We start from the raw sequence: 26,400 nt of genomic DNA, 5'->3' as shown, positions 1-26,400 counted from the left end.
CTGGGCCCGTGTTCTCTCTCCTTCCATGGCAGAAATGACACTGTGTGAACTTTATGTATCCATCTATTTATCTATATTTTTATCTATAGCTATTGGGAGCCCAGACTACCTGTACTGCAGTTTTGCTGTAAGACCGATCATGCAGTGGGGAAAGAGTCTCAGCTGCAGTTTCCTCTTCAAACATACAGCCTTTTTTGCTGGAAAAGTTAGGCACAATTAACTTCTTTCATGCAGTAGTATAGTTAAAGCAAGAATTGAAATAATTCTAAAATAGCTTTAAGAAACCAAAGAGCATATACATGTTGAAAATGGATTCTTGATGTTGTCTTTTGCACAGTTTTTGATATTTTTACCAGAATATTGCTTCCACCCCTGTGAAGGAGCATGCCCAAAATTGAATTGACATGGTTTTTCTTCCAGTTTTACAAAACACAGCATTTAACTGATAATAGCTGCAATCACAGTGAAAGGCCCATAAAACCTGCAATACTAATTTTAATTAAAAACTAGGGAAGAAATATACACCAGGAATCAGTTTTAAAATCTACAAATTAAATTTTTAAAGATTTTATTTTTACTGACCGATACAAAAAAAGAAATAAAAAGTGGATTTGAAATTAATCCTTATACCTAACAAGAGGAGGGAATGAAGAGCATGAAGAGTTAGGAAGGTTTTGTATCTAAAGAAATATATTGCTTAAAACTATATCCTGCACCCCGTTTCTTGAATCTTTAAGTGACTCTGCAAAATTACATCCCAGATGACTTTTTCCACTACAAATTCTCCTTTCTTGGTTGTGTCATCTTCCTACTTAATCCACTCTAGTCCTTCTACTGTCCTTTAGCATTCACTTCCTTTCTTCCCATGGGATGTTACTGGTTCCTTTCAATACATAGCAAAACTCTGTGTATTGCACATGCTTTTCCATTTCACATCTCTACCCTCTCTGCCCACCCACCCAGACAATTGCTTTGTCCACTTTCACCATTTCAAATGACAGCTACTGCAGTTCTTTTCTCCAGCCCTGACAATTTACCCAATAACCCCTTCTAGGATACTGGCGGAAAGATTAATATTCATGGCCTCTTATTTGGCCGTGCCATCTTTCTCCATACATCAGTAAAAGTTATACTCTCTTTTAGCCAGTTCTACTTTATTGCCCAGTATTTTAGCATTTTTTCCTTATCATCTTCATTTTCTCTCATTCAAGACTGAAAGATCAGCTCCTGCTGCTTATCAGACTTGCCCCATCATCCACTTGATATATTTTTAGTAAGCACCTCATGTTTTCTCCTCATTGCCTGGAATGCTTGAAAAGAGCTCTCTAGAAACATTCACAAAACCATCTTATTTTCTTTGGTCAAATCTCCCCTTAGCATTCTCTATTGTCAAGATGTCCATAACCCAGTGCTGTAACTATCTTCTGTCACGTGGAACATCTCGTAGTTCTTCTCTGCTTCCTCTTTTGAGCGTATATGTTATTTCTGTGTGCTTGGAACAGAGATTGTGTTTTTCTACAGTATTTCAACAGTGAAATCGTGCTCTATGATTACAATTGCTGTGTATTCACATGATAAAACTATTAATGCTTAGGACTGATATTTAGAAAAAGGAAGGATAAGATTTAGGGAAGTCTTAAACAGATTACCTGCAGTAAAAATTTTTAATTATTATTTTTGTCCCTGATATCATCAGGGAGCTGGAATAAGAAATAATGGCAGGGAACTGTGAATAATGAATACTCAACAGCAAAGCTTGAGTGATGCTTTCTGTTTACTAACATGTATTGCCAAGAAGGAATGCAATTATGATTTCCCTATAGGTCAACCATATGCCAAGGTTTAGTTTTACAAGGTTTAATGAAGGAAAAATCTGATGCTGCAGCTATTTCTGCCAAAAAAGATTAATTGATTTAATGTGCTCCAGTGCTCTAAAAGCTAATGCAGTTTATTGTTCTGAGGTACTCTTTAAAACAGTCTTGGGATAAATCCATGGTGGGTATCTGCCTCCATGGTCATTTAAGTTACACTGAACCCACCTATGACCTCAGCAGATTGAAGACTTTAGTGTGACTATTACCATTACTCATAAAGCACTTAAGAACAGTAATATCAAGGAGTATGAGGTATCCTTAACAAGATAATTTTTGATAATGAAGTGATTGTGAGCAGCCCCTGCCTGTAGGCATGTAAGCTTGTAGCAAAGAGTGGATTACCATAGAGTGCTCTGTGCTTACCTTTATGTATATGAGCAGAGTTTTACAGGCATAAGTTGTTGAGAGGTAGTTTAGAATTGGCAAGATAAAAGAAAGTATATTTTTCTGAGATTTTCTGCCATTCTTGTGTGAGAAGGGGTTCAAGAATATTTATCAAATCTGAAACATTTTTTGCTAATAAATAAAGAAGAAATATTGTATTTCAGTGCAATTTACATGGATTTTGTAATACAAAATGTTAGAAATTTATGTGGTTTCAAGGATTCATTGTAAAATGTATAATTCTAGAATATTATCTGATAAAACCAGAGCCAGTTGTACTGAAATGTTTCTGGATCCAATACAGCAGCAGAGGTGCATGACCCCTCCACCATGCAACAATCCCTGCCTGTTATTCATGTGGAACAAACAAAAGAAAATAGGAAGACTCTGCTTTGACACTGTCAATCACTATGCATAGTTTATCAACCTATGCAAAGAGGATTAGGAAAAAAAAAATCTATATTGTCTTTAGTATGGCCATAAATGAAAGTAAGCTAATTTTTACACTGATGAGATATCACTCAACAAAAGATTTTACCTGAAATAACAATTCAAGCATGAAATACAATAAGGCATCCTACAATTCCTACTGTTTCTTATAGTCAGACCCAAACTATAGTCTAAACCAATTTAAAAAATTGTATGCTGTAGTTGCACGCATATTAATGAGTCAAGTTGGTGTGCTGCATCATTTGGTATGCAGAACAAGTTCATTGAAGTTGAGAGTGAAACTTGATTAAATATGAAAGCATCATGAAAGAAAGCAAAACAAAAAAAACGAAAGCTGCAGAGAGCATAGGCAATAAGCAAGCAAAAGGAATGAAAAGGAAAGACAAATAGGGTCTTGGAGGAAGAAGCATAGGTCTATAGAAACAGAAGTATATTTTACCTGTCGTCCTCTTTCCCTTCCTCAGCTTGGTCTTCTTGAGCTTTTTCATCGTGCCCTGATTCTTTGATCTCCTCCTTATCACAGTTTTCTGTCACCTCTTGCCCTTCCCCTTTTTCATTAATTTCTTGCTCCTTTGCTTTTGCCTCCTCCTCCTCCACTTTTTCTTCCTCCTCAGGAAATACTTCATCTTGTTCATCCCCTTCCAGCCCTCCCTCTTTTTTCCCCTCTATATCCCTTGTCCTTCTGAGGTCAACAAAAATTGAAAAAGGCATGCAAAAAGAAAAGAAGAAAACAATAAATTAAAGTTACGGTCATGGAGAAGAGCATGCATGAAAAAAGGAAACGCAAAAGAAATGAAGTAACTAAAGGATGGAAGCAGTTATAAGGTAAATCGTGCTGGCTGAGAGTCCAGCCTAAACTAGAGAGCCTTCTAGGCTCTAGGAACATTTTCCTAGGAGAGAGTAAGTCTTTCTTCAAATAAGCAACACAAATAAGCACAACAACACATCACATTTAGAAATGTATACAGAACTGTGTGAAAGAAACTATGTGGTCCTAACAATGCTCATATTAGTAGGCCCTTAAACAATTTTTTCAAACACACCATTTCTCTCAAGAGGATAATTTTCTGATAAGTAGTAGAGATGACGGCAGTGGGTTGCACCTTTGAGAAAAATTATCTGATGTTTGCACACCAAATGAAAGCTAAACCTCCTCTGAGTGCACGTAGGGTGCAGGCAAAGAAAATACTGTGGTTTTGTCATAGATACATAATGTATGTCTTGTTGAAGAGCAGTTCAATGGTTGTACACTGACAGTGTACACCTAAATTGGACTAGTGTAAGTATTAAATAAATTGGACTGGTCTGTGTAGATATTAAATAATACATCTGTAAAAGTTCAGCAGCTCTGTTTAAAAGGAAAATAAGATACCTGTGCTGGCCCAAATTTTCCAGTTAAACTGTCTTTTCAGCCATAATATTTTACAAAATGGTTTTCAGAAAGTGCAAATCTAAGTGTGTCTAATGCTCGCTGACAGCATATGTTTGTTATTTTAGTGTATGTTACATAACCCAAGATGACAAAACTTGGCTAAAAGCAAATACCATGAAGACTTCAAAAAGCATGAAATGTAAGAGACGTTTAAACCAGTATTTTGGAAATGCCCTGCAAATTTAATTCTAGGCAAAATGTTAATTTCAAATACAAATATCAATAAGTATTCAGTTACACAAATTACACAGCTACCGATGGCACTATAGCTTACTGTGCTCACCTTATTTTCTTGTTTCCTCTTGGACGCTCTGACTGGACAGACATGTAGCTTGTGCTGCTGAAACGTGAAGCGCTGCTTGTCCGTGACACAGCGGAGACATCACTGACATCGCTGTCCGAAGACTTATTGGAAACATTGTCTGAGCCTCGATGAGGATCCCGCCCTGACCGATACTGCAAGAGCGAAGGGACAAAGATACAGAAGTTGTCAGTAACACACCACCACAGATCAGCTGTGGAGCTGGTCCCTGATGCTATCTAAACTGCCTTAGTCACTACAGTGCCTGAACTTTTATAATGAAAGTTTTTAACTGATACAGAATATAAATTATGTCTTGACTTCTATTAATTTTACTCTACTTTGCTATTATTAGCTCCTCAGGTTCAAGAGGACTTGTTGATAGAGTGACTTGTGCAAAACTTCCTTCACGTTCTAAAGTTTTACACAGCTTAGCAAAGATATCTAAACCATCATATTCTTACCCCAACTATTTCACCAGTGCAGAAAGGAAAGCAGAGACATTAGTGACTTGCCTGTGATTACTGAGCTCATGAAATATTAAACACAAGACAGGATGTGCTGCATGCTATCTATAGAGTGCGTGTCTCTTTTGGGGCCTAGCCTGTTTACAAGAACTTTTAATTTACAAATGTTATTTTTTTCCCCCAAAGAAAATAGGTAGATGAGAATATCAAATCAAAGGACAAAGTAATGTTGTAGCTGTGCAAACTGAACTCCTGTGCTGGGAAATCAAAAAGGATGGGACAGGACTAGAGATAATTTGTAGGGAAAATGTACATGTGCCTCAGAAACTAAAAGATTACAACGGTATTTGAGCTTGTTAACAGTAAATACCAAATATGGAACTGTCAGGTGACTGGTGATCAGCAGTAAGTCCACACAACATACAGGATTGGGCAGTGGTATTCAGGTTAGATCTGAACAAAATATGACGGTTATTTGTTCTTGTTACACATTAGTTCTAAATTAATGTTAAGTCTGTGCCATTCTGCACTGCATTATATACAAATATAATAAATAGCAGAAAGATATTTTTCCCTCTCCTCATCATATAAAGACACTTCTTTGTATACAGAAATTTGATGGGCTACTATTAATAATCTTTTCAGGAAAGTAGTACTGCAAAATGAATCATCAATGAACACCAGGCAACTGTTTAGAAATAAGACAGTATGGAAATATACGAAGAGCAGTACAGAGAAGACTGAAAGAAAACAAGAGGAGAAAATAATCTGCCTAACACATCAGAGGTTTGTTGAACCTTTGGGGGTAGCAACATCATACTCAGCTACCTGGAGTAAATAAAAGTGGAAGGCCTGTGTAGTACTGCAGAAGACAAGGTTTGGCTATGAAATTCGGGTCTTTTTTATAGTTTTAAAACTGTCTTCCATGAAGTACACAGATAATTTGTTTCTGTTCTCTTACAAAGAATGTTAAACTGGGAAATATTCTGAAAGGTTGTGCAGTATCTAAATTGCATTTCAGAATAACATTTCAGTGCCTATTCATCATAAATGATTTTCACACTTAGTAAACTACTTTGCTCATTTCAAGACAATGAAATTAAATAAAACCAAGAAAAAATGCTCATGCAGGTTAGACTGTACCCCACTGCAAAAAGTGACCAAGCATAGCCTGAACTCCACACTTACAAAAGTGGTTTTACATTCTGTAGCTGGCTTCCAATCTGTACTACTTTATGGTATTTGAGTTCATCAACAAACACTCAAGTCCTCCCCAAGATTTATGTGCAAAAGTGCACTTAGCCACCCATAAACTCACAGAGTATCTTTGTGATTATAACGTTCAAAATTTTTAATATTTACTGACTGGTTTTATTGATGCCATTTGCTTGATAAAGAATACAGTACATATTATATCAGTTATATTCATTTGGGAACATAAAAGCAATGATTAAACAGCTATCCTGATCATCAGAGGTAGTTGAACATTATACCAGAATAAAAGCAGTGTTCTTTTCCAGCAAGTCCTTTTAAAAGAGCTACTTAGCCCAACAGAGAAGAAAAAAATAATTAGTCCTAGTGAAATGTGTATATACTGAATTGTAGCTATTCCGTTCCCCTTACCTAACCCTCCCTGTGATCACTTTGGACTGAAGACAAAGTTGTGAGTGCAGTTCGTGCTGATTTAGCCTAAAGCTACGAAGACTGGGAAGTACAGCCTGGTGTAGCGGACTACCACCACACACTGTGGAAAGGCAGCGCAGAGCTGCCCTCAGGCCTCCAGTGCTGGCCGAGGCTCCCAGGCAGATGTAATTGTCATCCCAAGCCCTTTGTTGACAAGGATACACTGCCACTGGCTCCCACCAAGCTAATGTACAGCCACGATGTAAATGCCTGTATGAACATCTGTTGTACTGGCAGTGGTTCCTGACCCCAGGCCAGGCACATCCCCAGCATGGCAGGTCTAGCATGGCTCTCCTTTGGGGAACTAAGATGGGCCACAGTGTCAGATGTAAATCATTGATGGAACTGTTGCAATTAGGGGATAGATAACTACTTGTGATGATTCACAGGAAAGCAGACCTCAGTCTGCAGATCCCACACTGAGATTGCCCAGGAGTCCATGGAAATGAGCCCTTCTGAATTAAATATATGCAAGCACCATGAAGTGGCAAACTGTATCAGCATTGCACAAACTTATTCTAAAGAGTCACTCTGCATACGTAAAGTTTCAAAAACCTATGGTTTTGTTTTTCTCTGTTTCCACACCTGGAGAACGTCAGTTCTTAAAATACACTTTTCATAACAATGTGCTGTATATAACAAACCAGACTTTCCCATAAATAAAACAAACTTATCATGGTTTGGTTGTTTGGGTTTTTTTTTTAAAGCCAGTGTAATAGTAATAATCTGGTAATATATCGAGAAGATTGAAAATTGCTTTGGCAAGAAAAACAACTTAAAGGTAAATAATTTCAGAAATATAATGTGAAAAAAGATCCTCAAATCACTACCTTGTCTCTTTTTTTTTTCAGTTGTATGTAGACATGCTTGCCATCAAATGTTTTTAATTGGGCCAGATGGCACAGAAATATTATTTGACCCTTACAGCTTCGGGGTATTTTAGGTTGAAAATTGGGAAATATAACTGATCCTTTCATTAAATCTGAATATCTGAATATACAATACTTTTTTAAGGTTTTATTTATTTATTGTCTGAGTTACAGTCTTGGCATCTGCTAGCTGCCTGCCCCAGTAGCATCTAGTAAAGTGAAATTAAATTGTCTTTCTTGCTGGACGAAGCTCAGATATGTCATATTCATTCATTAACTCTGCTCCAAATTGCTCTTTATTCTGCTGATAAGGTCTACTTTTGACCTTATATCTTACTTAATTTTGTTTAGGAAATGGATTACAGTAGTGTATTGCATATTAGTGTTTCAGTAACTGCAGCATGGAAGACTAAAGGAACTGTACTGCTTGTCTGACAGAAGCCATGCTGGCATTTCAGTTTTGCATTTGTTTCTTAAATTGCAATTCTATATATGGCAGTTTCTGAAGTGCTCCTTTGCCTCCTGCCTCAAAAGCAAAATGGCATTTCCATTGTGCAAATATTGATTTTTAAAAAGTATTCCGTTTTTTCGTGTCATATACTATGACTGTAAAATGTAACAATTTATTCAGTTTTGTGCTGTTACTTTTTCAGTATTTTTGTGGCTAAAGTTGCCCCAAGTCATCATATCTTCATATATGTCACATACTTCCTTGCTTTCTTTCTCCAAATTTCACTTTTTTTTTTCCTAAATGTCACCAACTGTATGACAAGATCAAATAATGGACTGAAAATGTAATTTTTAACCAAGTGCCATCCACCCATTATATCTGAAACACTGATACCATTTCCCATTCCTCTCCCCTGCCATCCCTATATTCCGTGATGCAGGGTTTGTGCCATCTGAATGCACACAGCCAGGGAACAGCAGCCTACATGGCTGGATTCAGGCTGCAGCATGGCCACAGATTTGGATCATCAGCTCCAGCAGCTGTCCTGTGCACTCCCATTTCCCTCAGGAGAAAACATGGCTGAAAGGACAATAGGGGAGCTCCACAGCTCCCCTGGGGTGGACAGTCAGGAGGCCCAGGCTGTGCTGACATGTACCTGCCCACTATGCAAGTTGATTATAAAGTTTCTTTTACACTCTTTTTTGTTTTGTATTTACCAGCCATAGAAGTAGGAAAATTATCTTCTGACTTTCCTCATGCTTGAAATATGTGCCTCTTTTGCTGGAATAAGTTTAAATTTTCATTTCCAACCCAATCAAGACTCATACAATATAGGCAGTATTCTGGACTTTATGACCCATAAACAGTAACAATACTCAGAGTCTTCAAGCTGTTTCAACAATAGGAAGTCTTCTGCAAGCAGAGGGGTTGATTAAAAGATGCTTTTGTATTTTTTACAGTAAGATGATTTTGTCCTGTTTTGCCGTGTTGAAGAATGAGAAAAATTCCATTATTATGAATTCTATCAAACAAATTCTAAAGTTTCTAAGATCACTTTCCTCTGCATTAGTAAAATAATCAGCTGGAGACCTTAACGAAAGGATAGTTAGGTCTTAGAGACTGTGTCTTTTAACTGCAAGAGATTACGGTCCTGTAGCGAAGAATTCATGCTTATTAAAGCTGAAAAGCAAATACCTGCTCTGCTTCCTTATACAACAACCTCTGCAAACATTTTTACCTCCTGGTGAACTATCAGTATGTCTATGTGGCTGAAAAGCCACACAGAGCAACAACTCCTCTGACACCGATGCTTTATTTCTACCAGGAAACTGTTTTGGATCTTCTAATTCAAAGGGAGTTTTAAAGTGTTTCATGTTGCTTTAATCTATTGTTACCAGCCTTCCATCTTGGACTATATATTCAGGCAGTTGTCCAGGCAATTGAAATTGTCAGTGATTTCTAATCATCTTTCCATCTTAATATTTTTTTAATTTTTTTTCTATAGTCTACTCATCATTTTTATTTGCTAGCATTTGCATAGGGACATGCAAATCTGGTCAATGTTTTTACTGATCAAAATGTTGGGAAGATGTTTCAGACAATTGTCCATTGTGCTGCTACCAGAATATTAAAAAGCATTCTGGACTGTTTCAATAGTTCTTTGCTTCATTGACAAAAGCTCTCGAGCAGCCAGAGCACATCAATCGTACGAAATGTCCTATAATTTCAAATGTAGCTTTTGGTGCAAGTTCACAGCCTCTAAAGGCATTGGAAATTTTAGTTATCACACATCATTTCAATGAATGTTATTTGATTGTTTGATTCTTTCTAAAACCCTTGTTAATGGCTGCCTAATGAAGTCTGCCATTAAAAATAAAACCAAATACTTAGTAATAGTTACAACAATAACATTACATTTACATAAAGCAAAACATTCAGAGACATTTTTACAGAATACCATATACAAATGAATACATAGAGAGAATATATGTTCATCTGCAGCTTGCAACACACAAACCCAAGATGAAGGCTATGATGAATTTGCTCTTGCAGGTAATCATACTTAGCTAACTCAATAATCTGTGCTTACATTTGTCACTCTTGTCAAGATCCATCAAGGCACTTGAGATACAGCTAGCCAGGTCTGCCTCTGCCAGCCCTGCTTTAGCTATCACACGGCATACAGGTGTCCCCTGGGAGATATAAGGACTGTCCCTGAGCAGATTAAATCTTGACCTGCTCTTGTATTAGGCATATAATGAGCTCCACAGTTGCCTTGAGCTACTCAGTATGGAGTTGCAGCCAGTTCTTCCTTAGACTCGTTATCAATTTCTGATCCTGGCTACTGCTTTGTAGTCCTGTATCCTATCCCATCTTCCATATTTTTATTTCTAAATCTTGGCTCCTGCTTCTTTAACCCCATATGTTTCTTCTGCTGAGTCTCACTGGCAACGTTGCAACTGTTCTCCAGAACTGTTCCAACTCTCAGCCAGTTCTTGTTTTGTATTAAACACCCTTTGATGTCCTGAGCCTGGTTCTATTGGAGTCTTGGCATTCTTGTCTTGCATTAACATAAAAGAGAGAGCTACACATTAAATTCTTAAGAGCAGTACAGTACCTGGACCGGTAAATCTAGCTGATGTACAGTGACTCTCTATACATCCATCCCTCACTCGCATTCCTTATCATACATAATTTTTTTCCTCATTATTTAGAACATTCCAATCCACTTCTACCTTGGATAAAAAGAACAGACTGTTTTGCAAAACCTTATTTGCAAAACCTGCCTTCTAAACCATCCTAATTTACAGTAAAGTTAGGCCACCAATTGACATGCCAGCAAAAAGGAACATCCATATTTCTATTGAACATGTGTAAAAAGCCTACTTCAAAAGTTCTCACATCTTTGTGTTTACGTGCCATCTATTTTATCCATTTCACTAACCAGTGCTCACATGTGCAGTCTTACAAAGGAGTTCCTAAAACTTGATTTCACTACAGGATTAAGCCATGTTGCAAACAGCATCCTACTGCTAAATTAGTGAAGGAAAACTGAACAATGAACTAGATCAAGTGAGTCAGCAGTGGGCCTTTACAGCCTTGGCTGTACTGACTTGAATATAGTGAGTAGATCAAGAGTGATTACTCAGCAGTTATTAGCTCACATCTAGAATATTGTAAACCAGTTTTGCGACCTGAAGTACAACAATTACATCAGCAAACTAGACTGAGTTTATTGGAAGGCCACTAAGATGGATGAGGGAGATGGGCTTTTTCTGCCTGAAGAAGTGGTGGCTATGGGAGTACCTAACAGCAGTTTATCAGATCATGTAGGGCAGGATGTAAAAAAGACAGAGCCATTCACAAGCAGCTCTGACCAGTGTAAGTAGACACATTTTTACAGTAGGTACAGTGAAACAATTGATCAAGTTGCCCAGAGAAGTTTTGCAATTTCCTTGAATGTTTTCAAGACTTTAATGGATAAAGCCCTCAGCAACCTGCACTGATCTCACAGCTGACCTTGCTTTGGACCCCTGCTAGGGCCTGCACTATACAGTTCCTGAGGTGCCCTCCAACCCAAATTATTCTGTCATTCCTTGGGTCAGGGTGATCCAGGAGCTGAAGAAGAAACTGCAAGTGCAGCAGTAATGCAGAAGCCACCAATGTATCCTGTCTATGTATCATGACAACTGGAAATCTAGAGGGAAGTAGTCTGGAGGTAAGCTAAATCAAAAGACAAAAAATAATGCACTTCACATATGTTGGCATACAGTGACATTTTTTTAAGGACTCCTAATGTGCACATATTAAATAAATATAGGACAGCACTAGAAAATATTCTGACATTACATCAAGAGAACTTAAAGAACCGTAAATATTTGGTAAAGTAGGAAGCAGTAAGGCAGCTCTTAGGCATTTGGGTCATTTAGTGAGCTTGAGAATTAGCTTGTCAACAAGTTTGTCTTCCTACAAAAAAAATATATGTTCCTGCAGTTGGTTTCAAAACTGTCATATGTCACCAAATAGCCTTTTATTCTGATGTTATTTTTCATACAATATGACTTTCATAAGGAAACTTCTAATTTCAACTGCACTAGTATCTGCGCTGAAAGCAAGCTGTTATTAATGCAGAATTAATTCACAAAGATAGCTTCATTCAGTCTAGAGAGCAAAGTGTTATTATTTAAACTTACTTTACCTCAGCACCAAATTTTAAAAATTTTGAAAGGAGAGAGCATGACAAACTTTCTACTGCAATATATAGAGTTACCACATTATTCTAAAGACTGTTCAAAATCACATTGACATTGTTTAAAATCACATCTCCTCTATTACAAATACAGTGGGTGAAAAACTCTTGTTTAAGATGAGCTAAAAGAAAAGTAAACCAACAGAGGAATAATTATAAGCTTCATCTCAAAAATTCTTGAAGGGCAATCCAAGATGTGTTACACATTGAGTGAAAATATACAGTTTATACCAACCAAGCAGGTGTCTCATATTTTCTCATCAAAAGCTACCTTAAAGTCACTACTTAGAGCTTCTACATCAAATCATCAAAGAATTGAAACAGGACACAGAGACATGACATTTCATAGTACCAAGAGGCTACACCACTGAGTCCTTTAGTGGTATGCCTCATGTACTAAATAACGAGACATCTTTAAAAGTGGAGATAGCTTTCTGTTATTTATCAAGGTAAGTAACTGAGATTTTTAAGAAGCGTTTTCACAGCTACTTTACATAGTAAAGTAAGACAATCTTTTCCATGGTTCTCGTTGATTCTGACAGGCAAAAGCAAGGTCCAGGTATAGCATATGGCTAGGGCAAAACAGCTATAATTGACTATATAAATTGGAACAAATAGAAAATCTTATGTGTCCTGTGGATGGACTTCACCTTCCTACAAGGTCTGATGACTCCAACATGCCTTAACAAGTTATAGGTGAATGACAGAATGCTTTCCTGTAACCAAAATATTCCCAAAAGTGTTTGGAAAAGGCAATGATCTTGAAGAAATATGAGTCTACATAATAGGAAGGCAAATGAAGATCTTCAAAAGAAGAACCCTTTAATGAGAACTAAGGGTAGAAGAATATCCAACAAAAAGTCCCCTTTTTCTGATGTTAAAGTAATTTGGGAAAGTAGACAAAATGGAAAATAAAGCTCTTTCTAAGGTTTATTTGAAACATTTGACATCCAGGTTCCTTTCCATACTGCTGATCTCCTCCTGAATTTTAACTGCTGTTTAAAACAGGGCAAAGTCAGTCACCAAGTTTCACTTTAGTGAAATGGGTCAACAACCTGGCTATGTGGTGGTACGTAATAAACTTACACATACTTCACAAACTCCCCAGCATCTTTTTGATGGCTACACATTAACTTCTTGGCTGTCTTATACAGAAGGAAGAAAACAGAAATTTAAAATAGAGATCAGCAATCCTTTAGTAATCCAGAACACTCTGTCAAGTCTCCTGAAAATGCATCATCATGGACACTGTTCATGTCATAAGTATGAGCTGTTCAAGTCAGGGTGGTTATAAAAACACAGGTGTTTAGGGCTTCACAATTTACTGTGCAATTGCATTTAATGGTATCTCCAGTGCTTTATTTCCTGGTGAACTTCCTCATGTTTGTTGGACAAATTGGTGAGCCTACAGTTAACTCACTTGTTCAGTGGGTTCAATATCAGTGATAAGTCTTTTTCTGCCCCTTTTTGGTCTTCTAGCTCCAGTACACCCTCCTTACATTGGATAAGCTGAATCAAAGCATGCTTCCTGTATTTATGTTAAGTGGTTAAAGCTGCTCTCAAAATCTCTTGCAATTCATACAGTCCTGCCCATCCAGTAAACAGCTTATTTTTCAAAGAGGAAGGATTTCTGTTTTAAAAAATCCTCTTGTGTCTCTGATTGTTCTACCCAGTTTGGGTTTCTTTGAGATGCTACTTTTCAAATGCAAGATAGGAAATCAAACAATATGCATTTTATGCATATTTTTTATGCATAAACCTCAATTTAAAACTGCACTTCCATAATTTGCTTTTAGTCCTTGGGTCTCATGAAAACAAAAAAAAAAGAAAAAAAAACTATAGTAAGCAACCATCTATTCTTACCACAGAGTTTCTGTTTCATTACATTTTATTTTACCCCAAAAGCTTGTTAAGTATTTCAGCATACCTGATGGCTTGAGAACAGAGATATGAACTTTTCCCCTTAATCCTACTTTTTCTATGTAATATTTAAATATGCCTTTCACCAAATTTGTCCTAGTACATGGCACCTTCAAAGGAATTCATGCTGAAGAGAGCAGCTGGATTGACACATGGCCATCTGGTGAATTCTGTAAGCAGAAGTGCCTAAGGACACAATTGCTCAAGAACAGGATATTAATATATCTTTATATATTTATGATTCCACTTTTTAATGTCCTTAAATCCATAGATATTGAAGTATAGCCTCCAAAATCAAGCATGATTTGAGAGGACATCACATAACCTTTTTTCTTAATCTCTTGTTTTCACTGATTATTAGGATATATCTTGGAAAATCCCTGTCCAATAAGAAATATATGAGCTCAGCTGATAACTTTCCTGCAAATTCTCTGCTGATCCATGTCTAGCTAAAGGAAAAACAAATCTGCAAGGTATAGATGCCATCATTTCCTCATCCCTCCATAGAAAATTTAAACTGCTTAGAAGACATTATTTTCTCTAAAATGTATTTCCTCAGCAACTTTACCCTCACTATATTGCAACTAGCAGGAAAAAGACTGTAGGGAAATCCTGAGCATTCAAACTGCTTCTATAGATCAGAAAAACTGAACTCTCTGTTTTTCTCTTCAGTCATTGAGCTTTGGTTTTCAAAGAGGGAGTAATTAGAAAACATGTATTACTTATGTTTCTCATATCTCATTATAAATACTATAATGATTAACCTCTGCTTACTTATAAAGTTAATTTGAATTCAATTTTACAGAAAATATGCAACACCTATTAATATCACTTACAACTTCATCTTCACCATGTAAACCACTTTAATAGTAGGACAGTAATATGTAACATTCATAGAAAAGAAACAAACTAAAAATTTAAACTAAAATTATATAAGAAATTTAGGTCATTTTGCAAGACAGGTACCTATATCGGAACTATTCTGGGATCAAAACCTTCTGTAAACATTTTTTAAGATCTTCAGTGTCTATGAATTCTTAGAATAACTGCAGTCTTTAAAGTTATTTGTATTTACAGATGTTTCCTTAGCATAGCATTAGCATAGCATTTCCCAAACTAATGTGACTGGAAACTAGGTGAGATGAGGGAAACATAGTTTGTTGTTTTTATACAATTCTTAAAACTGAGAGTCAGCCTGTTAACTAGGAATGAATTTACATTTTTGCCTCTTAGATACAGAACACTATGTCATGGTGCTTTGAATTTTGTTTTCAGAAAATCATATTCTGAGTAAAGTGTAGGTATTACTAACTAGCGAGTTGTTTCAGAGAAAATTGTAGAAGTATGTAAATCACCAGAATTGTTTTTTATGTGACTGCACGTGTCATTTTAGAGAGAACAGAAACAGAATTACGCATCCTAGTTCTCTGAAATTAACATATGTAAGATTCTCTCTATATGATGCAACAAATATAACATCCTTTAGAGATGTTATATAGTTTGAAGAAAAAGGATATATCAGATAAATTTTACTGTGATAAAACGAGCTGAACTTCAGGACAAAATTGTATGTTTGCATGTATGATAGATTTATTTTTCCTCTCAACATAATCTGACTCTGGAAGAAACACAATTTCCAACCTTATTTTCATCATGACAGTTGAGACCGTTATTTGAAATATATATATATGTATATATATATAGAGAGAGAGGTGTGTGTGTATATAATTTTTTTTCAAGGCATATATTTAGGACAAGATGCTCTTTTAGTGAAATTAAAAAAAAAAAGGTATTTTGTTTATTTAAATTGTATAAAATTTCATTAAAATTACATTTGCTACTCTAGAAATAATATGGAATAAGTTTGCTGTAATTACTCTTTACATAACAGAAATGAACATGTTTTGGATACATCATTACTCTGTTCAGAAGCAAGAATTAAATTTTCATAACTGCTTTTTTTTTTCTTCTCATTATTTTCTGTTATTATTCACTGACTCTAGACAGTCAGTGCAATCTCTGGTAAAACAATGATTTCCTTCTGCAGAAGGAGGATGGTATTCCTTCTGACATATTACTGAAGAAAATATTCCATTACCCAAGACTAAACAATATTAGTTCTTCTAAGCAAAGAGTCTACTTCCCAGAAATGACAGTCAGAAATACCACAGGTTAGAAAGGACACAGAGGCAATTTCATGGTTTTGTTATATTCTCTCTAGAAGTGTTGCTGAAGACATTAAGGCTTTACAGAAAACCTCCCTATGCTGAGACTGAGGTACTGAACCTGCTTTTATTAGCTCCATTGTGCAGAACCACCTTTTTCAGAGTAATGGTGGTGTGCTACCTCTCCCCAAATCCTTCATATGAAATATTTGCAGAACAGATGCTTAAAGTCACTATTATATTCATGAAAATTAACTGTAAGAGATTATTTCATTAAGATACTTTATAAAAACAAACAAAAAATCAAAATCCCACAATGCCTCAAGAAAATCTAATAGACACACATAACTTTATTTCATGACAGCTGGCAGAAATTCCTCAAACCCACAAACCTATTGTAGATGAAAAGGTTGATAAACTGGCAAAACTTACACTGATAATTTTGGGGTTGCTATCAAAGAAAATCAACCCACTGAATAAAGAGAAGCACTCCCAGAGGTGAAGAAAACATCCACACTGCTGAAACCACCTTACCGGCCTCATCATTATAGTCGGAATTACAAATAACAGCAGTAAACTCTGGGCAAATCCTTCACCTAAGGTATGCCCAGCTGAACCATGGGGAGCAACTCCGGTGGCCATCCCAGGAGCACCTCCTCAAGCTGCTGCAGGGCAGGAGAGCTGGGCAGGGCAGGGGGTGTGTGAGGTGAGGGGCCAGCCAGCTCTCCTGCCTCTAAGCCTGGTAGTGCTTGGTGCCTTCCGAACCATTCCCCGGTGAAGCAGACAGATAAAGGTTCTGCTTCTTCAGCCTGGAGAAAAGAAGGCTCCAGGGAGACCTTATAGCAGCCCTCAGTACCTAAAGTGGGCCTACGAGAAAGCTGGAGAGGGATTTTTTTACAAGGGCATGTAGTGATAGGATAAGGAGTAATGGCTTTTCCCTGGGAGACTGTAGATTTAGATATAAGGATAAAAATATTTACTGTGAGAGTGGTGAAGCACTGGAACAGGTTACCCAGGGAAGTTGCAGATGCCCCATTCCTGGAAGTGTTCAAAGCTAGGCTTGATGGGGCTGGAGCAACCTGACCTAGTGGACCCCCAAGGCAAGGGGGTTGGAAGTAGATGATCTTTAAGGTCCCTGCCAACGCAAACCATTCTATGGTTCTATGGTTCTATGATTCTATGATTCATTTAGAATTCTACCCATTTAAGCAGGATCCATACAGACCCTGCACTGAAACTATCCTTTCTAACTGTGTGCCATGTTTTCTTTGATGTTTCAAGGTCAATAGCCTAGTAAATTGATCCAAAAAACATGTTTCCATCATGGAGCTATTGCTCTACCCTTGCTATATTTCAAATGTGAATCATATTCTTTTTGCATCTATCCTGCATGGCACAGAATTAACTAGCACAAACTGCAGTTTGGTGAGGTACATGTTATCACAGACTACTATTCTCATTTCTGAGAGCTCCCTGACTGTAGCAACAATTCAATTAACTTCATATATTCTCTATTTTTGAATGTCACACTTTGGCACCCAGATATTTAGTACATATTTCCCAGTTAATTTTTGTTCTTATTTTCTGTAGATTGTTTCATTTATTATCAGCATAACATCAGTTTCAGAACAACTTAGATAATTAATTCAAGCATAGCATCCTGGAATTTTACAGCTTAAATGCAGATAAAAACTGTAAGAGGAAGTATTGAGTTTGATATGAAAAGACAGCCACTCTGAACCAAGAGACTAACACTTTAGCAATTCAGTTGTCTATACAAAGAAGTTCTGAAAGAAAAATATCTTCTACTATAAAAAGGATAAAAGGATTTAACATAAATTGCAGTGAATGTTCTGGCTGGAATTTGATAAAAATATCATTGAGATGCTTTTAAAATGTGATTGTTAATGGAATGGTTACAATACTCAATTGAATCTGGCTTTGGTAGAAATCTTTATATATAATGTGTTTGATAATGCAATTTTTTTTCTTAAAAATACTTCGGTTTTTTTTAAGAATATTTAAATCATTGCTGTAAGTGTAGAACGCAAGACCTGTGTCACACTTAGGTATTTCTGTGTTTCCTTTTTAATGGAAAAAGATAATTTTCTGCTATTGAAAAGCCCTTTTTCCAATAGACTCCAATGACTTATGAAAATTCAGAGCTGAAATCCACTGAAGGTTTCATTTTGTTTACTCTCAGGAGTCATTTTTTCTCTGTATTCTATGATGTATTTAACCTCTGCTTTCTAAATATATGATTAGCAATAGAAGCTTACACAAAAACTAAGAAAATGGATGACAACAGAAAGTACCTGTTGACAGATAAAGACAGCCAGTATAAGTCTTTCAGATGTTTATATTTCAGCCACAAATATCATATGTGAATGCAGTATTTTTGTTAAATGCAGTATTTTTGTTAGCCACACTATTACATTTAAAATACACTAAATTTCTAATAGAGCCATGGATACTCAAGATTAAAAAAATAAATTAGAAGATTATCAAAGCCGAGATAAATTAAAGAGAGTGTGAGTTAAACAAAAAAGAAAAATGATAGCAACAGAAATATTTTCTGAGAATTTGCACCTTTGACTAAAAAAGGAAGTACTAGAAATCACAACAAACCTCATCTACATTCAAAGTCACTATATAACTTTTAACACACCAGCAAAATAAAGTCTGGTAAAAGTAGAAATTAAAGAAAATATACTTTCTACATTACCCTGTGTATAGAGCTCAGTTCTAAAATTCTGAATTTATTTCATCTAGTTATATTTTTAAGCCTTATAACTGAACTTTAAATCCTGTACTTATAGGAAGCAGAACTTTAACTTCAGCAATTCATTCCACAAAATTTTTATAATAAAAATAAAATAAAATACTTGATTGAATATATAAATGCTATCAACAATATGGGCCAGAGAGACTCTCTGCATTGAGAATTAAAATTGCTTACATATCACACATGATTGGGTAACCTGAGCACTCAAAGGCTGTTGGGAGTGACATGACCTGTCATTCCAGACCAGACAGCTGGTTGATTTTGACCCAAATGTACAAATATTGATTACTCCATAGGAAAGTCCCAAAGACACAGAACAGTCAATAACTAAAAAGTTTCCTCACCTGGGAAATTCTATATTAGTCTAATTGGTGTTTGGTTTCTTTGCTGAAGCAAAGAATTTATTTGGGTGGAAGTGGGCAAGGGGAAGATGAAGGGAACCCCTAAAACTACACACAGATATTCCCATTTGTAAATCTATCAAATTCTGCTGGTTAGGCCCTCAGTTGAACAGGTATTCTATAGAAATTTATTGTATTGAATATTTGTGTGTGGTCTTATCTGTGTTAGTTTTTGCCTTCTTAATTATTCTTCAGCAAAGGCCCATTCTAATTATTTTGTCTTTCAAAGTTTTATCCAAATATTTAAAATTTTAAAATTTAACTGGTGTGTTAAATAGAAACATATACAAAACAATTTATGCACTGTTTTGAGGGAATATGGATATCTACCATAGCCTCCATTTTGTACTCAATATTGAATATTTCCAATTACAATCTTCTCAACAGAAGTTGTAAGAAACAATTATAGGACCAAAGGTGTATATTCATAATTATTATAAATTAACAAATTATTACTGGACATATCATGATCTTCCCAGAACTCCCAACTCTAAAACAATTGCTAATATAAACTCAACACAAATCAAATACAGCTTATGTGCAGTAAATTATCGATGATCTCAACATCTCTTTAGCTTGGATGTTTGTTCCACTCCACAAGGTTTCAAGAAGAAAAGTGATAAGTGCTTCTGCTAGCAATCTTTGCTGCTCTGCTTTGATCTTTAAGGAAGTGACAAGGGCATTCCCAAAACAGCATCAAATCAAAGGTTTCAATCAGCAGCACCAATCAGAGGATACCATATGCAGCTGTAACAATGACACAACTATTTACTGCAGGTTTCAGAGGAAAAAGGCAGCTCTTGGACACTTTTGCATATTGCAACAAGACTGAGAATTGCAATCTGCTTCTGAAGTATTCAAACTCAGCCTCTTCCACCTCCAGAGTTACAGCTCTTACCTTTTGCACATTCTCTCACACAGGTAACCCAAAGGTGTTACTTGATTCATTGCTGAATCAAAGTTTCTCAGTCTGAAGAACTGCAGCTTCAGTGCCTGCATGCTCCAAGAGCATTTCAGCTGCATCTACACTACTCGAACTGAGCACATGCTTGTCTCTTCTCTTCCACAGTTTAATTTGTCTTGGTCTTTTTATCAGTTTAGGAGATCACAAAGTAGTATGCTAGTATGCCTAATAGTACTGATCTCATGCACCAAATACAGAGAATTACACTTCTTTATGGAACTTATATTATGGTTATTGACTATCAGGAAATGCAGCTTTACATGCATCTGATGATGCAGAAAGTTTCAGTCTTATTATCAATATGAATCATTAGAGGTGGAGTTGGGAAATCCTCTTTGATGTTCTGTATAATTAAGTATTTGATGTACTCTTTAAAAGTCTAAATAAGCTTGTTCAGCAAAAATTTCAGGTTTTATCTGGTCTTTTATCTCTTTTATCCCTACTTTATTCCTTGCTGCTCTAACAAAATATGTTCCTAATTACTACATTACTGACTATTACTAATTGCTATATCAAGTAACTGGATTTCTCTGCCTTTTTGTAGGTCATTATTTTCTCCTAATAAAACAAATAAAATGAGTCTCAAGATACTTTGAAGTTTAAATATGTGTCGGCTAGTTTGCCAGTCTCTGTTTTACCTTAGTTCTTTAAGAAAGTCATGGGTTTTCACTATTCTAACTCCTACATACATTCTTTTGTTTGACATTTTATGCTTTAGTGACTCAGACTTCTTGAAGTAGCTAATACAGCCTGAGTTGATGGAAATCTTTCTTGATTCTACACTTGATTGCAAACGTCACACTGATTGCAAACACTTCTAGGACTCCACATACAAGAAGTATCTTCTCTAATTTTTCTCAGTAGCAGCAAAGCTCTTCAATTCTCCTCAGTTGATCCATTGTGCATATTCTAGTCATGGGGCAAGGAGAGACGAATGGCATGATTTCTCACCCCCTTCATCCTTCATTTGTCAGTAAGGTTTCCTGAATCTGAGCAGCACTGGGAATGGCCAGGGGAAGGAATTCCCACCAAACATAGCACTGTCAGTTTGTTTGCCAGAAGAGCCAATGGCAGGAGTACCAAGCAAGAAGCAAGGCAGAGAGGCTCAAAGAGGTTTGATGAGGTAGTTTGAAAACTGACTTCAGAAGTCAGTTCAGCCAAATGTGAACAATGTGAATCTAGCACAGGGCTCATCAGCTCCCATCACAGCCTTTTGCTCTTCACAGTGAATCTTGATTAAACACTTTAGAATTGGCAAGCTTTGTTTTTATGCAAAACAATAAAGCAGTCATTGAAAGATCCTTGAGGAAAATTACACAAATCAGGCTGGTGTTGCAGAGGCATAGTTTGCTAAATGGCTAATTTTGTCTCTGGTGGAATACTCTTACACTACTGTGACTTTTTTCTGCATTTCCAGAATTCAGGCTTTCATGTGTGTCAGGTTCTACTAGCATCGTAATTCAGACTTTAGTATATAACCTATTTAGTACAAGTCTCCTGGTACTTAATAAGCAGAAATAAATAGTTGTTCCATTCCCTAATCCTTAGTGCCCAAAATATTTTTCCCCTCATGTCTGCTTAGTTGTAAACATTTTATAAAAATAAATATATTGCCTGCTTTCCCTATGTCTGCCCTGAAACCATACTTAAGCAGCTTCTGAAATATGTTATTTAAGGATTTAACTCTTTTACACACTGTATTGCCTGCCAAACTAATGTATACAAAATATTATGAAAGCAGAATAATTATTGTTCCAAAAATAACGAGGCATGTGTAAGAATAATAAAAATACAACCTGCAATCTTATGAATCATAAGGAAGAAAATACGAGGGAAAATCAATTTCCTACTTCAGCAGCTTCTAAGAATACCGACGTCTGGAAGCAAACTTTTCCCACAAGCTTCTTAATGTATGACTGTGCACTGCAGAAGGGTATGGAACTTCCTCTGAAGCCTCTAGTATTGACTTCCAGAGGTAGAACAAAGCTAGAGAGGTATAATACAGGATGCCTATTTTAATATTTTAATATTTAATACAACTTTTGCTTTTATAGCCTTTGCTTTTTCAGCAATGAAGGATATTTTTTTCTTAAAGTAATCATGAGGGACATATATAGTTGCTGTTGATTTCCATTTAAAGAAAAAAATTATAGCACAGAAAGGTAAAAGAAAATTCCATGTGCTAGCTCTCCTGAATGTGCCTAATGTCTACTTAATGACATTTTTCTCAGGTGTGGCATGCTTCACTGCCTGCTTGTGCCGGTTGACAGCTTTAAAAAATCAAATGAGATTTCAGTCAGCATTTGATATATGTGTTTCAGTTCATGATTCCAGAAGAATTTTTGTAAAAGCCAGATAGATAAATTGTACTTACTCATTTTTCTGTCTCTGGATAATATGAGAACTTAATTAAGGGGAAGCAGTGGTAGTAAAAAAGTGAAGACAGAACTCTCATATGCTTAAGAGAGTTATGGTTCTCATATGACTTTAAAACTACACAATTTTAAGAATGCATTTTCAATTAATACATATATGCGAATACTCAGTGTCTAGTTCCACGAGTTCATTGATAGAATAAATGACTCATTTTCAAATACTGAAACTACACTTTGGCAGAAGAGTAAATTAACTGTTTATTTCTGGAGACATTTTGTTTGATGTGTGCAATAAATAAATCACCATATTCATAAAATAATTCCATTTATAATTTTCCTCTTTAATACATTCCAATAATACTGAAGTTAAAATTTTAATTAAAATTATAAAATATGTAGAGTGAGGCCCAATAATATGGTGTAGGTGAAATGGAAAAACAAAGATAGTAAATATTTTCTTAGGTAGTTATATTCTATCCAGCTCCTTCACATGAGAACCCATTTACTCCACACCAGTCCTACTTCTGACTCAAATGTCAGTCAAGCATAGAGGGAGCAGGAAAATCAGTGGATTAAATTAAAATCTGGTTACACATAGGATACATAAAGTCATATTTTTGTGGTACATACAATCACAACACTCACGATAAGGTCTGCTCACAGTATTATACTCATCTCTAAAGGGTAACACCTTTCAAAGCCCACAATATAGAAACACATGAAAATAATGTTGCCGTAGTTGTCAAAATAAAAGAAACATCTAAACATGACAGTATACCAAGTCCCTCCACAATGTTAATAAACATTCTTGTGCCTTGCGTAGTAAAAACTACAAATGTAAAAACCCAAATAATCATGCAGCACATCTACAGAGTTTTAAAGGATTTTAATCCTTTTTCACAGTTTGGGGGTTTTTTTGTCAATTTTTTTTCATTAAAAGGGTTTTCTATTTTGAAATGGGCTTTGCTAAACCTCTTCCTCTATTTTCCCACACTGAAATGTATATTCTAAAAAGTAATTATAACAAGGGTATTAGTCACATTTTCTTCAAAACTATTAATACTTAATAAATTTGAAAATTTGTTTGCCTTCAAATATGAAATGTCTCATTTTACAGCAGCTTTGCCTACACTGGGAGCAAGGAATTACATCCTGGAAATAAAAGTCTGAAACAAGACTTCTCTTCCTCAACCTGCTTTTATAGGTCAGAAGTCTCGTGTTTTCCACTTACAGTCTGACCTCAATTAATGAAGTCTTTTAGAGGAAACTAAGTTATTTTTGCATAATAGAAGTTTAAATTGAAAATATCTTGATTATTTTAATTAACATACTCTAAATGACATGACCCTGTTCCAGATAGCAGGAAATTTTGGACAGTATACTTAAGGTTATACTACTACATAGAAATTCAGCTTCTTGGAAAACTGCCACAGCTGGAGTGAAAGCTTTTGTTGGTGCATAAAATACCTTTCCAACAGTAACAAGTAACTAAGTAATACTGCATCTTCCAGTTTTCAAAAGATCAAGAAAACTCTCTTTTCAACTATATGAAAGCCATGAAAAACTTTCAATAGCTCTAATTCCCATCTGTCACTCAATAAACATCTTTTTTACTTCTCTTTGAGTTTTTAAATCATGGAACTATTGTTCCTTTCAATGGAAAATTACACTGCCTATTTCATTTGCTTTAACTTATCCTTCTTAAATTTTAATAATCAAGAACACTGTGTATTGTTTTGCTGCACATTTCCAAAAATTTTATTATAGACACACAAGAAACTTTTACTGAAGAAAAAACTGCCACTCATCTATTACTTTCTTAAAAGCATGTTGGATATTTCAGTTTAGCATATTTTTTCGCTTTTCAAAACAAAACTCCCTTGCCTTAGAATGATAATCTTGTTCCAGCCTGGAATCTGATCCTGCTACCTGTTTGTACTTGCTCATTTTCATTTGGCGATTCCTTTCTTCTACATCCATTGCACCTGTTAAGTTAAAAAAAAAAAAAAAAAAAGAAGAAAATAAATACACAAACAGTCCTCAATTCCAAGGTTAAAATTATGTTTATGGAAATTTTAACAGAAAGATGAAATTTGATTTACTTAAATTCTGTGTATACAATTGTAATTTCTGAAGTACAGTTTTGCAGAAAACTAAAAAGTTGTAATAGGAGGAAAATATCAGATAAGTATTTCAGCAGAATCTAAATAAATGTTGTATTATCTACACAATTCAAATTAAAGCAACTTTGTGGAAAATATACAATGTTTCCACAAAATGAATTTTACTATTTCAAAAATAATTAAGAGAAATTGAGTCTTTCATTTAATAAAAAGGAATGCAAAGACAATGTGCTTATTTGGGTGCAGATCCTGGTTCGTCATTTACTATAGTCTGAGATACCAAATTACTGGTCAAGTGACAACCACAGACTAGCAGACCTTCTGTTTGCTATTGGAGTATATTCTTAGTAAGCTCAAAACTATTTAAACATGTCTAAAAGAATCTTAAAGAGCCACCCAGTGGCATCACTGTATTATATTCTAATGACACACAACTGCAGGAATGATTTCAGAATTCATTCTTGGATCAAATATGGGATTAGTTTCAGTAAGGGACGGGTTCTTACAACATGACTCAGGCAGCAGCTGGTTTCAACCAACTGGTACTGAAACACCACGATTTACTTTATAAAATAATAAGGAAGTGCCAAAGCTGAAGTGGAAAACTGAGAAGCAGAAAAATAAGAGGAAGACAACCCCTCAGAAGAGATTTTTAAACAAAATATAGGTAGTGATTATACACACACAGGTTTGATTCTTTTCCACTTTAACACGGTATAAGTCAAGAATAGTTCATTATGCACTGAATGCTAAAAAGTACTCATTTGGACTGACATTGCCTTAAACTTCCCATATTTTAACACAAAAGTTGTTTAGGATTAAAATTTCACAATCCCACTAGTCATAAATGGAAGTTTCTGTATAATATATGTATTGAACAGTCTGGACTGTATATATGAAACTGAGATGGGAATATTAGATTCCAATAAATCTGATTTAAACTCTAATCCTCAGTTGTAAGTCACAATCTAATAGTAAAGTGGAGCTTTGCACAGGACCAATGCAGGGCCTCTGAGCTTTGTGTTGTCTTTCTTGAGAACAATAAAGGTAGGAGAAAACACTATGAGAGCTGCCAGATAAGTGTTGGGGAACTTCATAGGAAATCTGAAAGCAGAGAAGGTCAAAGGAAGTGGGAAAGCAAAAAGACTAAATTGTACTGTTCCCTATAAACCCTCTGGCTTCTGATTTTTGTATTCTAACTCCCCATCCTTACTCCCCACAACTACATGAATGAAAAGACCTCATCAAAAATTCCAAGAGAAATTAAAAAAAAAAGAAAAATTAATTAAAAAGAAGAAACGGTATTTTACAGGGAGAAATAAAATGGAAAAGAGAGCAGTAAGCGAAAATTCCTCAAATAAAATACATCTAGTTTTTCCTATCACAATTTTCCTCAACTGTTACATACTCTATAGCAGTATTTGTCAAATTATGATTAAGATGAAGTGAATTTTTTAGGATGGAGTTTTAAAAGCTCTAAAGATACATTTTTTTCCTCTTGAAAACA

The 26,400-nt window shown here is 35.6% G+C and overlaps 1 protein-coding gene across 50 annotated transcripts in view; it reads right to left on the bottom strand.

Moving 5' to 3' along the window:
* Positions 1 to 26,400, bottom strand: part of RIMS2 (regulating synaptic membrane exocytosis 2) — a 449,434-nt gene that overhangs the window by 65,737 nt on the left and 357,297 nt on the right. For 24 of the 50 annotated variants that reach the window (XM_027883430.1, XM_027883441.1, XM_027883444.1 and 21 more), the window contains 3 exons: positions 24,655 to 24,755; positions 4,424 to 4,596; positions 3,148 to 3,390 (listed from right to left, as the gene is read on the bottom strand). The exons of 9 other annotated variants lie outside the window; for them this stretch is intronic. In XM_027883430.1, the coding sequence (XP_027739231.1) occupies positions 3,148 to 3,390; positions 4,424 to 4,596; positions 24,655 to 24,755 (517 nt within the window). The remainder of the gene's footprint in view (positions 1 to 3,147; positions 3,391 to 4,423; positions 4,597 to 24,654; positions 24,756 to 26,400) is intronic. 17 more of the 50 variants (XM_027883453.1, XM_027883455.1, XM_027883456.1 and 14 more) reach the window with 2 other exon arrangements.

Source organism: Empidonax traillii, unplaced genomic scaffold (assembly GCF_003031625.1).
Source record: "Empidonax traillii isolate 1590-97213 ecotype Southwest subspecies unplaced genomic scaffold, ASM303162v1 scaffold126:size1624879, whole genome shotgun sequence".
Taxonomy (NCBI): Eukaryota; Metazoa; Chordata; class Aves; order Passeriformes; family Tyrannidae; genus Empidonax; species Empidonax traillii.
The sequence above is the reverse complement of the archived record's forward strand: the minus strand, read 5'-3'. Positions and strand labels throughout refer to the sequence as shown.